Source organism: Electrophorus electricus, chromosome 17, assembly GCF_041902795.1.
Source record: "Electrophorus electricus isolate QZ-2024a chromosome 17, ASM4190279v1, whole genome shotgun sequence".
In the NCBI taxonomy this organism is placed as follows: Eukaryota; Metazoa; Chordata; class Actinopteri; order Gymnotiformes; family Gymnotidae; genus Electrophorus; species Electrophorus electricus.
The window spans coordinates 6,740,097-6,754,095 of record NC_137513.1 but is presented as its reverse complement, the minus strand read 5'-3'; the positions used below and the strand labels follow the sequence as shown (position 1 = coordinate 6,754,095).

The following is a 13,999-nucleotide window of genomic DNA, read 5'->3' as shown; positions in this document are numbered from 1 at the left end:
AACAGACCCCAAAAGGGAAAAGCAAATAAAAAGCACAAAAGGGTAAAAACACAAGAAACCACCAAACATGAAAAGGTATGCAGTACAATCTGGAAATAAGGGGCAGTACTTCACAAAGACATTTTGGAAACACAGTCTTTATAGGTATGGTTCAATTAAACACAGATGTAACAGTTCAGTATTCTAGAGATCATCAGTTCATGGTTGGGTCTTGGCTATGAGGTGAGCCTCATGATGTCACATGAGGGATCCTGTTGGAGTCTGGAAATGGATCAGTGTTCTGAGCAATGTGGACTACTCAACCAGAGGGGGGCATGATGGTACCATGAAGGAATGAGGGCAATTGCTATGATCACCACAACTGGAGGCATCAATGTGCAGAACCCTGTAGGGTTAGACTGACAGAGGCCTCTTATGAGGACCAGTGGACCAACCAGAATAGCTAGGACACAGACAAGGCACTGGAGTCAGGAACCTATCTTTGTTCTGGACCATACTCCTCCCTGTCCATGAGATATTGAAGCACACCTCCACACCATCTTGTGTCCAGCAGCCAGCGTACTGCATAGAATAGGCTGGTACAAGCGCATCTCTCCCTGATAAGCCTCCTCTTGCTATTGATCTGCTGCAAGACTGTATTACTGGATCCAGGGCCAAACAAAATATTAAACTGAAACCTGGAGAATAGAGACCACTCTGCTTGATGGGGATATTGTCACTTGGCAATATGCAGATAGTCCATATTCTAATTATCCATAAGGATAAAGAAAATGGTGGTTACCACCCTCCAACCAATGCTTCCTCTTTTCTAAGTCTAATTTCATGGCCAGGATTTTGTGATCTCCTATCCCAATTCCATAATTCCCCTCCACTGACGTGAGCTTGTGTGAATAAAAGGCCACAGGAAGTATCTTAGAAAGGGCTCCCAGTCCAGTGGGAATCTCAGAGGAATCTCATTTCACCCACAGAGGGCGCAGATGGATCAAGACATTTAAGGGCAGGTGCAGAGGTCACTGCTTCCTTAAGAACATGCTCATTCAGCCTGAGGTTACCAATTCAGTTTCTTGGCCACACCTTTCAGGACAGCAGTGAAAGGTGCTGCAATATTACTAAAGTGTCTTAAGAAGCTTAGATAAAAATGAGCAAATGTCAAAAATCTTTTAGCCCCTTAATTGGAGTGAGTATAAGATAGTTAATTACAGCCTCAACTTTGTGGTTATCCATGGTTACCCCATTAGCACTAATGATTTAACTCAAAAATGAAGTCAGCTTGAGGTGGAATTCACATTCTCACCTTTAACAAACAAGTTCTTGGCCATAAGACATTGAAACACCTGGTGAACATGTTTAACATGAGATAGGGTCAGGGGAATAGACAAGGATACCACTGATGTAAGATATCACAAATTGTCTGATCATACAAATCATATCTTAATATTTAATTAATAAATGCCTAGAAGACAGAGGGGGTGATACTGGGGCCAAGCTGCACTAATGTATTCTTGTAGTACCCTCTAGTGGTGTCAAAGGCGGTTTTCTATTCATCCCCTTATCTCATACATCTAAGTTGTAGGTGCTCCTATGGTCTAGTTTGGAGAAATTCATACTTTGCAAATGCTCTAAGCAAACAGGAATGATTGGAAGAGGGTGGGCATATTTGTTAGTGATTTAATTTAGACCTCAATAGCCTATGCCAGGACAGGGCCCCCCTGTACTTTATTTTAACAAGTACAAAAAAGGGGAAGTGAAGGGTCAGATAAAACCCTGAACTGTCTCTTGAACCTATGTTTCCATGGCTCATTCCTCCTCCTGGGTAAACCCAAGATTTGGGAAACATGGAGTTTTAAATGAGGTCTATAACACAGTCATAAATGATGAGGAGGAAGCTTGACAATACTCTTACTGAAAACCTCCTAGGGGTTTGCATATTCAGGAGGGATGTCCACATTGGCATTGGTGACAGGACATCCTGTGGAAGTTGATCTGACTGCTATGGATGATCTGATGACAGAATGGTGACCATGACAGTAATTCCTGGTCTGACCAAGAAATGAGGGGTCATGTCTCTCTAGCCATGGCAAACCTAATATTACTGAGCATACTGATAACATTAGAACCAGTAATATGATAAGCTCAGTATGTAGTACATTGGCTTGGTACTAAAGTTCTTCAATGAGTGGAGAATGAATGAAGTTTCTGTCAGCAGAATAAAATAACAGGCAGAAGGAAAGTTACCAAGCCCTTTGTGGAAACACTCATTACATTAGTAGGAGGATCTTACTCCAGGGGTCAGCGCCTGAGGTCTGTGTGGACATGCCAACATGGCCAGTACTGTCACAATTCATGCACAGGCCTCCCTTCAACTGGTGAAGCCACTCCTCTGGAGTCAGATGAGATAAAACACACTGCATGAGGTTGACTTGGTTGTTGTCACAAGTCTCCCATGAACTTGGGGCCTTGAAGCTTGGAAGTGGAGTCTGAACACTACTGTGCCTCCTGGGGTCCCTTAGTTCTCCCATGTGACTTCTCTATGAAAATAAACCCAGACTCTTTAAGCCACAGTAAGACTGAAATACAAAATTCCTCTGCTCAAAGAACATAGACTTAAATACCTCCAAAATGTAGTTGAGAACTATGCCATTTAAAACTGTTATCAAAGTAATTTGTCAAGGTTCCATTACTTTACAATGCCCTTCACCCTTAGTGTTTTCCACATTTAAACACCCAAGATCTGTCATCTTAAATTTCTTCTAAACCAGTCCACACATGTTTTTAATCTGTTCTTTATTCACGGTGTGATTATCTTTGTCACGTGTCACGATTATCAATGTCACGTTCGCCCCGCCCTGGCATTGCAGTTCCAATGACTACACCAATGTTTATTTACTTCCTGGTTTTGCATCCTTGTGTTTCCTTGTTTTGGTTTCTTTTGGTTTCACCCCCTAGTTAGTTCCATTACATGCTATTGTAATCACCTGTATCTTGTTAGTCCTGTATCTTGTATTTAAACTCCGTGTTTGTGTTCAGTGAAGTCTCGTCATCATTTGATATGTATCTGGGCCATTGTTTATCATTGTGTGTCCTCTTGGTTATTTGGATTACTTTCTTTGCCTGTTACTCCATCTGTTAGGGAAAATGTCTAACATTTAACCTTGCCATGAACCATCAACTTTGCCTTAAACCTAACTGAACAAATCATCCCAGCAACAACAGCCCACTGTGCATTTCACTTGTACCACTGCAACACCCACAACCACACCATACAATGTCAGTGTCAGTGCTGTATTGAGTGGTCAGCCCCCTACCGAAATAATACATGGTAATAATTGGCCTGGTGGTCAGAACATGACCACTGATGAATGGGATTGAGCATTGTTAACAAAATGTGTGTCTATATATAAATTTACACCTATAAAGTGACCCAATAATGTAGGTGTATCTCTAAAGTGGCCAGTGCATGTACATCATATCAGTACAGTACTGATTGACATTTCATTTCGTCATACCTTCTTGAGATTTTTCTAGAGCTAAACTTTCAGCGTCATTTGGTGAAACAGGCTCTGTTGCCTGAGCCATTTCTGCAGCTCTCTAGGTAACGTTCTTAGCTTACTGTACTTAGTAGGCCATGGAAAGTATTTCACATTAAAATTACACATAAGAAACAAAACAAATTGAGACAAACATCCTAACAACATGGCCAACATAATGATGTATGTTTCTAATGTCTGCTTTGATGTTCTTTCAGATAATTAGTGGTCAAAGTTGAACCTAGCTAGACACTGCTATAATTGGCCCCCTGGTAGTGCACTCTGTCCATTCTAAGCATATTCTGTACCCCCTGAGAGCTATTTGTTATGTTTACTTTTGAGCTGCTCAGAGTAAAACTGTTAACATAGCAACAAAACTCAAAATGCCCTTAAGATATGTATCACACATAAGCAATAAGAAACAAGATATATCTGGCCCTTTTATAGACATTAACAATATAGGGTCAGAGAGCTATGACACTTCACACTCTTTCATCATTTTATTCTGAGAAGCACAGGACAAAGAGTAGCCTGCTGAAGGAGTCTGATGTTGTAGAGCACCAAAATGCCATACTTAATATATGGTTTACAACAATACATGAAGATAAGCTGACATAAATTAACAGAGCCAGGATGATTAACAAAAATCCTGCCTTAAAGAAGAAAAGGATAATGTGAGGCTTACTGAGGCACAAACATTTTCAGTTAGAGAGCAAGCTATATAGGCCATTAGCAATTGTCATTACAGTACCATTAGCAATAACCATAACCTGATTTTACAGCTTAGCAGCAGTCATAACTATTGACATGGATTTTGGAATACTAAGGACAATAATTATTTTCATACCTATGATATTGTATTGAGGAAGTAACTCATCTAAACAATTTGTCTGGCAAGTACCAGTTTTTTCCACCTCTTGTGCTGCTTATATTGGAGCAGCCTGTGTGTACATCACTTTGGACTTGCATATGTGATGTGTATGAGCAGTTGGAGAAAAAAAAAGTATGCAGGCACGAGTCTCAAAGAAGGGTATTTTAATGTTTGTCAAAAATGAAACAAACAGGAATGCAATCAATAAATGCATAATGTTAAACTAAAACAGAACAATGGACTAACACATGAACACAAGCAGTTGAAAACAGATGGCAGGAATCACACACACACACACACACACACACACACACACACACACACACACACACACACACACTAACCAATAATCAGACAAGAAAATGGGTTTATACATGAACTCCGATTGTGGTTGCATATGAAACAAGTGACCCTAATGATAAGTGCTAACAAAGTAGCATCTCTTGAAACACAGAACTGAAAACAAAAACACAGTTCACACATATCAGGGAAAAATGAGGGATTGTTGCAGTACCCCAGCTGCATATGTCAGAGGAACAATGGACCCCAGGCCAGCACTGCATGGCAGAACCTGAGGACCAGATGGACTGAGATGGGCCAAAAGTACATCTCCCAAAGAGGGGAGAGTGGGGCCCAGACCCTGTGCCACACCTGGGGATGGCATAGTAGGAAGCTGGTCTGGTGCAGGGGGACAGGGCCAAGCTGGACTCGGGGCTCTGCAGTAGACTGTACAACATGCCTTGTGGAGGCAGGTTAAAAGGGACACGGACTGTGACAAGTACAGGAACTAGTGGGAAGACGAGGGGATACAAGGGGAGAGATAGCAACAGCAAGGGTAACAGTAACAGAGAAAGTGACTAGTACGAGGATGGCCAGGAAAAGTGGTGAGGATCTGGTGACAGACTAGCAATCGGAGCTAGCTGACTCTGGACTTGGGGACAGAATCCCAAAAGCTAGGTGCAACAGTCCATGGCAAGTAGGAAGAAGTGCCTGCTGGGGTGCAGAGAGGTGCACAGGACACACAGGGGGATGCATCAGGCAAGGCATAGAGAAGCACATCGAACAGCAGGGACTGCATCTGAAAAAGAACTTGATACAGTGCCTGGCAGTGCACCCACAAAAATGCAGGATACACCAGGAACTGCATCTGGAGAAGCGCCTGTCATTGTGCTGAGAGGTGCACCCACTGGAGCAAAGAGTGCACAGGACATGGCAAGGACTGAGTTTGAAGGCATGCCTGCAATTGTACTTAGGTGGTCCTCCTTGGGGCTTGCAGGTGTGTTGGCCTGCTCCTTAATCACAACTGTAATGAGAGGGGGTGGATTAACAAAGCAAACCCCCCCACCCTCAGAGTTCACTTCACCACACAGAGGACAAAAGAGGACTGGTCAGTCCAAAGAGAGTCTGCCCTGGGAGTCCCAGAATCCCCCCAAAAACTCCAGGGGAATCTTCCTCCTCTGAGCTCAGAGGAGCGAAGGGTTGCTTTGGCTCAAGAGTAGGCACAGACCAGATCTTTTTTCTTTTTCCAAGCCTGACTGGGAGACAGGTGCTGTGGAGAAGCGGTGCTGCTGGCCATCTCTTCCCCTACTGGCTCTGGAGGTTCACCCGGGGGCTGACATCCCTCATAAGCTCCCAAGAAGACAGGTAAGTCCATAGATAGGCAGGTCAGCTGTGTATCTTTCCTGTTCGTAGAATCCCTTCTGAGCAACTGGTTGATTATGCTGACCAGCTTGTGAGCAGCATGTTTCCACCCCTCTTCTGCCTGCTTAGTGTCCTCAAGAAGTCTCATCCAAAATCTCACTCCTGCTATTAAAAACACGCTGCATACCTTTGTTAGTCAGTTATTCTGTGATATGTACAAGCAACTGGAGAACGTGGCATGCAGGCACGAATCTCAAAGGAACACATTTAATGGTGAAAGAAAATTAAACATAGGAATGCAAATGAAAAATGTATAACAGTGAACTAAAATAGAGAACAACAGACCAACACATGAGCACAAACACTTGTAAACAGCCAGCAGGAACCATACACACCACACGAGAACAGTAACCAACCAACAATCAGCCACGAAAAGAGAGGTATATATACGAACACCGATTGTGGTTAAATACACAACAGGTGACAGGTGACCCCTTGATTAGAGCTAACAAGGGGTTAGGGTTAGGGCTAGAAAAGCAGACAAATACATGGTGACGTCAAAAACTGAGCTCAGAACAAAAACACAGAGTCATGTGGCTCAGTTCACATAGAAAAGAGGAAAGAGATGGGGACCGTTAGAGAATAGTGTGTATACCTTAATGCAGATGCAGAAAGGAGATGAATGTATCACCTTCTGTATAGTTAATAGATGCCATGTGGCCTTGCCAACTCTCCATCCAAGCCTTCATCAAGGAAATGCTCCAGGACATGCTTCAAATCTTCATCATGGTTTAGATATGACATCCTGCTCTACTCGGCACACCTAAAGGAACATGCCATCTACAATGTGTGCACAATTATTAGGTAAGAGAGTATTTTGACCATATCTTCATTTTTATGCATATTTTCCATCTCCAAGCTGTATAAACTTGAATTCTTATTGGATTTAAGCATATCAGGTGATGTGTATTTGTCTTATGAGGGAGGGTGTGGCATAAGGAGATCAACACACTATATCAAGATATGTATAATTATTAGGCATCTTTCAGAGGGATGCAGCACTCTTAAAATTACTACAATACTGGGGTGTGATCACAGAACCATCAAATGTTTTGCTGCAAATAGTCAACAGGTTTACCAGAAAAAAGGCACAAATTGACTGCCAAAGATTTGAAAAGCATCAAATGTAAAGCAAACAGGAACCCATTATTCTCCAGTACTGTCATATTCCAGAACTGCAACCTACCTGTAGTGCCCAAAAGTATAAGGATCGGATGCAGTGGTGTCAAGCACGCGACCACTGGACTCTAAAGCAGTGGAGATGTTTTCTCTGGAGTGAAGAATCATGCCTCTCTGTCTGGCAATCTGATGGATGATTCTGGGGGGGGGTTTGATGTGGGGTTGTTTTTCAGGAATTGGGCTCAGCCCCTTAGTTCCAGTGAAAGGAATTGTTAATACTTCAGCATACCAAGAGATTTTGGACAATTTCATGCTCCCAACTTTGTGGGAACAGTTTGGGGATGGCCCTGTTCCAACATGGAAGATAACCGCAGCAGACAACAGAACAGCAACTATTTCCTGTTAAAATGGACCTTGACCATTGTAACCTGGAATATATACCCATTAGCTGCCAGCTCACTCCTTGGCAGGCTAGGTGGGCACTGTTCTTTACTAGTTAATAGCCTCACATTACTTCCTCAACTACCTTATTTGGGTTATACATCCTGGTTTCTGTACATTCGTATTGTGACAATGTTTATTGTACAAAGGTTTTATTATTATTTATGGAGTGTAAAGTGATTGTTGTATTAATTGAACTGAATTGATGTTGCTGTCCTAAAACCCCATGTTATTTGTTGAATAATAAAATACATGTAAGGACCCTCTGCCATCTGCTGGTACAAACATGTAAATAGCAAGAACTTCTAATGACTGATTTGATGGCTGACTGTCATGTTTAGCTGGAGAACATCAGTGTTCATAATTTCAACATAAACAATTAAAACATACTACAGCATTTCAAGAAGATACACACTTTAATATATCCAACATAACGTATATTTAATATATAGTTTACTTTATCTTTATATAATATGAACATTTTATCCATTTATCTTGTTTTTCCAGTGCATTTTGTATTAAATTAGCTTTCCCAAATAATGAGACCTAATATTCCATGTTTTAAGATCATTGGACAATATATCAAACAATATCTATCTTCATGTTTTTAAAAAGAATTTCATTCTGAAAACATACAAAATAACATTTCATGCAGAAAATCAAGGCCTCATTCATAAAGAAAATTAATCTAGTAAAATACCATCACATATATATTTCTACCATCACACAAAGTAGGATTTGCATGGTTTATTGTATAATAGTCTATTATTTAATGACAAGAGAAGGAATCTATAATTCCTCTATAAATTTGTATTGAACACCTTAGTGATTATATTGTAAGACCACTGCCCAAAGAAAAACTCCTTTAGCTGTTCTTTAGCAACTTTTGGACCTGCAACTACAACCATTTTTGTCAATGTAATGTAATCCAAAGTGAGGCCTGATCGTGGTCCATGGCATGAAAAAAAGCTTTTCCTTTGAACTGTATTTGGGTCTTCAACAGACATTCTGAATGATCATCAAGGAGCCAATAATATGTAATATGCAGCAGGAAGTTATACATCTCTATTTACTTGAATTTTAAGTAAAATCAGCATAGCAGTATAGTACTAGTATTCAAATTAGGACTGCAGTGACTTTTTACAGTGCAGCCATTTTAAGGAATGCTTTTTGAGGAGTTACATGTCAGTTAAAAAAAGAACCTGCTCATTATTAAAAGCCTGAACAGCAATATGAACAGCAGTGTCAAGAACACATTCTAATTTGAAAGGTTTTGAAAGCTTGTGGTGTAGTGTTAGTGGAGAAATGAAGTTCAGTGTGTATCAGTTTTATGGGTTTTTTTCCATATCTCAGGTTCAATTGCCTTTGTTCAATAATTAATTTAGGACTGTCCATTTACGTAACCAGTTTGACAGTGCTTGGATTTAAAATAACAATTCAGCTTCCTTACACAGTGTTCAGAACAGACATACTTTAAATAGATTTAAATACAAAGTTATGGTCACTAAAATACTTTTTTCTGTTCTAATGGAAAGGAGAACATATAAAATAAACTAATAACAAAGGCATGCTACCACCGAAGTTCTGTTTAAACATGATGAAATACTGTTTCTTGTACCATGTAAGTACCCTTTAAACACCATAGGCACTCTGTAGGTGATCCGGGAACTATAAATCTTACCTGCTAAATGTGCTGACAACAAGGTCATGTTTTTAACACTTACATTTTTTATACCCTTTCAGTATGGAGAAGACTTATGTAAACAGGAACACAACAACGGCACCACAGTGAGTGTGTTAAAGGGTGTCCCAGATTTCAGGTTGCTTTCCAAGGGGTTTCCACTGGATCCCTAATGATGTGTAACAGAGCGGAACACTTGTTTTCTTTATCTATCTGTCATTCAGCTTGGGCGAATCTGTCCCTTCCTCATCCTCATCCTTGTCATCTTTTGCCCCAATTAATCGCTGTCGTGCAAAGTCTTCAAAGATTATGTCATCATCACTGGGGAAAAACAGATAAAATGAGACAAAGGGGAGAATTTATAGTATAGTAGAAGAGTATGGAGAAATATGTATTACATAAGAGTTGTATATGGTGATTTAGAAATAAGTGTTTTATAGACTATGTATGTAACTAAAATCCAGGATGCCACTCTATACATGTTGAAATAAAAACAATAAAATAAAAAAAGACTTTTAGAGCATCAAAGAATCCTTCTGTGCAATCTTGTAAATATGTTTGAGTAATGATCAAACAATGTTACAATGACCTCAAAAAGGTCATTATGAGAATATTCAACCCATTTTCAACTATTACAATAATTCTACAATAACTGTTATAAATTTAACTATTTAACCAAAGTTATTTTGGTCAAATTTCACAAAATCTACAGCAGAGGTAGTAGGTCCTCAAGGTCTAGGTCCTACATATTTTCCAACTTCCCTTCATGTAGAAGTCAGGTGTGATGACAGTAGCCAAATAGTTCTATTAGTCATTCAATTAAATACAATGGATTACAAAATCAAAGCACCAGATTTGGATTTGAGAACCATATTTGAATACCACTGACCTACAGTGATCTTTCAACTTTAACCAGCATAATAGAAGGTTTTTAATCAAATAAATTAAAAGACAAGAGTTGGAGGAATGCTGGTATATTTTAGGATAGAATTCAACATTGAATACACTTGTCAGCACTGATATAAATAAAAAGAAAACAAATAGGAACTTTACTTACTTTGTGTCAAACTCAATTAGGTTTGTATCAATGGGTGCATCATTTTCTGGGGCTACCAAAAAAAGAGAAACAATAAATGGTAACTTCTGGGTGGCAGTCAGAGTAGAATAGCAGTTTGGAAAGAAAGCACATTTAATGACCACCAATGCTTACTCTACTGCATCTGATTATTAAATGTTTACCCTTGCATTGCATTGTTTGAAGGGCTTTGTTGGTATTGATGTTTTCTAAATAAAAAATTACAATGTCTGTTCAGCAGTTGAGGTTAATCTATAGATTGGCACATTAAGAATTTGTAATAGAATTGTAGTAGAATTGTAGTAGAATTAGTCTTTCAAATGCAGTTGTTAAGAATGAATGAATGAATGACTGAATGTAGTTACATTTATATAGCACCTTTCAAGGGACACAGCTTTTACATCCAGTCACATGCCAATGAGAAGCAGCAGCCAATATGATACATATGTAATAATAATAAAATAAAAATATTAATAAAAATACAATTAAAATTTTTAATAATCATAAAAAACTAAAGAAAAAGTGGCATGACCAGAACATGACAATCAAATGTTGCTAGCTGCAAATAATAGGAATAAAATCTAGATCTTGGTGGCAACAGGAAACAGGAGGCATAAAGGTGATGAGTGCTGATAAAAGTATGAACATTTCAAGGAATTTAACCCCTTCGATTCCATAAGTATTATTTACTTATTAATACTTAGTCATGTTATTCAGTAATTTCTGTGAATTATTCATTAACACTAGTATGAAAGGCATGTACAGTAAGTCCCCACTATATGTGACCAGTACACACCTCATACCACATATACCATATAAAATAGTGAACCACATATATACCTATATTTCCTATATGCACATATCTATCACACTTTTTTTCTCAGAAATAAAAAAAAGTCTCTAGTAACTACAAATAAAGTTCAGCAGTCATAAACATCAGTTAAAGAAATTATAACAATTTAGTACGTGTCTGTCTTTCTTTTTTCTTTCTCCCTCTCGCTCTCTCTCTCTCTCTCTCTCTCTCTCTCTCTCTTTCTCTCTCTCTCTTTCTCTCAGAGTTACTTAAGTAACTTAGACATGAGTCTAAAACCAGCAGTGGAGTTCAAGGGGTTAAAAAAAAGTTACAATTCCCCAAAGGCTTTATGATTTAGGTAACACACTATCTAGTCATTTATTGCTTCATTAAGTAATCAAATTAAGTCAGTTCAAATGAATATAGTAAGACACACACCATCTCTGTAGATAGATTCCTCTACAGGTTTAGGGTGCATTAATGTGAAGGGCAACTCTACTGCAACATCACTAGAACAAACAAGCAGATAAAAAGACAGTAAGAGAATTAATAATTCAGACATGAACCTACAAATTTACAGGTCAAATCAGCAGCTATATCTACAAATCAGCAGCTACAACATCTCTGTTCTCTTACATCTAAAAAAAACTAAATATTTGGTTATTTTTTAAATAAGCCTGTCCGGCTACCTGATGACTCTGTTAAAGATTTCAGAATAAGCTTATAACAAATAAAAAAATGTAAATGCTATTTAGTACGCATATTGGTGTTTTTTAAATATACATGTTATGATTCATTGTAATATTAATATTCAATAAAATATAAAAATATTTTAATTTAATTTTAATTTCAATGTAAAATTTGTTTTTCTACCATTTTGTCAATTAAATTATTTTGCTGTACATTGAAGCGCCAGTGTTTAAAAATGAAAAGCAGTGTTTAAAAATGAAAACTTCATCATGAGTCAGGTATAATGCTTGACTCTTCATTTTGGTGTATGTTTTGAATCAGTTATAGTCATGGATAATGCTTGACTGACTTAAAAGGCAGTAATTAAAATACACGTAAACTTATATTTTCTAAAGTTTTCTGTTTCACAGACTTTTAGACTGCTTGAGGCTTCACTTGGTATATACCAAAGTATATTGTTAAAACCCATAATCCTCACATTGCCAGAGCTAACTACAAAACAATTGTAGGGACCCTAAAAAGGGGGGGGGTAATGTTTATTGTGCTTGTTTTTTTTTTTATTATCATTATTATTATTATTGTACTGAGTGTTAAATACTCAGCTTCCCAGCTTCCCAGCACCAATTTTCTGGTTGGAACTGCCAGCCTTTGAGCAAATTGAGCAATAAGATGACTGCTAGGGTTGAGTGACATTTTTACTGACCTATCTATGATGAGGAGGAGTGAATAGACTGGAGGGTTGGGAAGGGCTAATTTTTTATTTATTTATTTTTTGATGCTCCAGAGAGAGAGATTGGCATCTTCCCCTGGACATAGCATTTTTGGAGACTTACTACATGCAGTATAAAGGCCCTAACAGTAACTTTTTCTCTGTGTTTCAAGTCTAACATTGTTCATTAGCATGAAAGTATAGTCTTCTCGCTGTTATATGCATTGTTTTCTTTTTTCTTTTTATTTTTGTTTTCTTTCTGTGAAGCAAGTTAGCCTCTCTGAGTTGAAAAGCTAGCTGAAACTACATGCTACACCACTGAAATAACACCCACTACTTCTTCCTACCAAAGAGGATTTGATTCTCTATACTACTACTCGTGTGGATGGATAAGGAGGACCAGTGTCCCAAAAAAAATTCATTGCATTTGTGTCATGTGCAAAGCAAGAGAAGATGCGATTAATTACTTGCCTCAGATGCTACGGCTCATATTCATATGCATCACAGACTCGTGAATATTGAATGAACCATGTTTCCTGTACAATCTATTCAGAGTTCTACAAATGTGCACCAACGTTTGGACCCCAACAAGTGATGATACAAATGCTTGTGAACACCTAAGAGCTAAGTTGGCCATAGCCAAGCTCAATTTACTTGTTGCATTTATTGTGTTGACAATTTATTATCGAGTGTTTCATTTACTAATTTCATTGTTTATTTAATTGACTATTTACAACCGAGGCCTCTGAGGATTAGAGAAAAATGGATATTAGTGAAATTTGGGTATTTTCTTTGTGTCTTTGAATTGTTTTCCCGTCAATTTTGGTGACATTAAGGAGTAATTACATAATTCAATACTTTATTGGATATGCCACTGAGGGCATATTTGTTTCATTATTTGTTTTCTGTTATTTTGCTTATTTCCTTCATTTTTGTGCAGGGTTTATTTTTTTAATAAAATTGTCATTCTGGTGGTATTTTCTAACCTGTATATTGTTTGTGTAATTAACCACTTAGGGTTAAAGGGAGTTATTACTATCAACGTAATAGTATTAGACACACTTTTTTGAGGCACTAACATTACATTGTGCTAACATATTATTTCTGAGATGTGCTCCCCCTAAATTATCCTTTTATTAGGGTGGCTTTAAAGAGGAGTTACACAATAAAACACAGTATGATCTTTAAGGGGTTTTTTTTCACGTGTAATTTTAATTTTGAATTATATAAATTACACCAGATTGCCTTTAGTCTTGCTTTTCCTTTTGAATACTGTTGTTTACCAGTTTTGTCTCATGAAGCAAAATCCCCTCTCACAATAGTTCCCTCATCATGTTTTGTAATCCACCTCCCCCAAGCACACAATCATTGTATTCCCCTAAGCAGACAATC

At 38.2% G+C, this 13,999-nt stretch overlaps 1 protein-coding gene across 5 annotated transcripts in view; it reads right to left on the bottom strand.

Moving 5' to 3' along the window:
- Window positions 1-8,062: 8,062 nt before the first annotated feature.
- The window catches only part of arrb1 (arrestin, beta 1), a 28,773-nt gene continuing 22,836 nt past the window's right edge, over window positions 8,063-13,999 (bottom strand). For 4 of the 5 annotated variants that reach the window (XM_081700090.1, XM_081700091.1, XM_081700092.1 and 1 more), the window contains 3 exons: window positions 11,647-11,717; window positions 10,398-10,449; window positions 8,063-9,661 (listed from right to left, as the gene is read on the bottom strand). In XM_081700090.1, the coding sequence (XP_081556216.1) occupies window positions 9,550-9,661; window positions 10,398-10,449; window positions 11,647-11,717 (235 nt within the window). In that variant the 3' untranslated portion in view covers window positions 8,063-9,549. The remainder of the gene's footprint in view (window positions 9,662-10,397; window positions 10,450-11,646; window positions 11,718-13,999) is intronic. The other variant, XR_014117878.1, reaches the window with a different exon arrangement.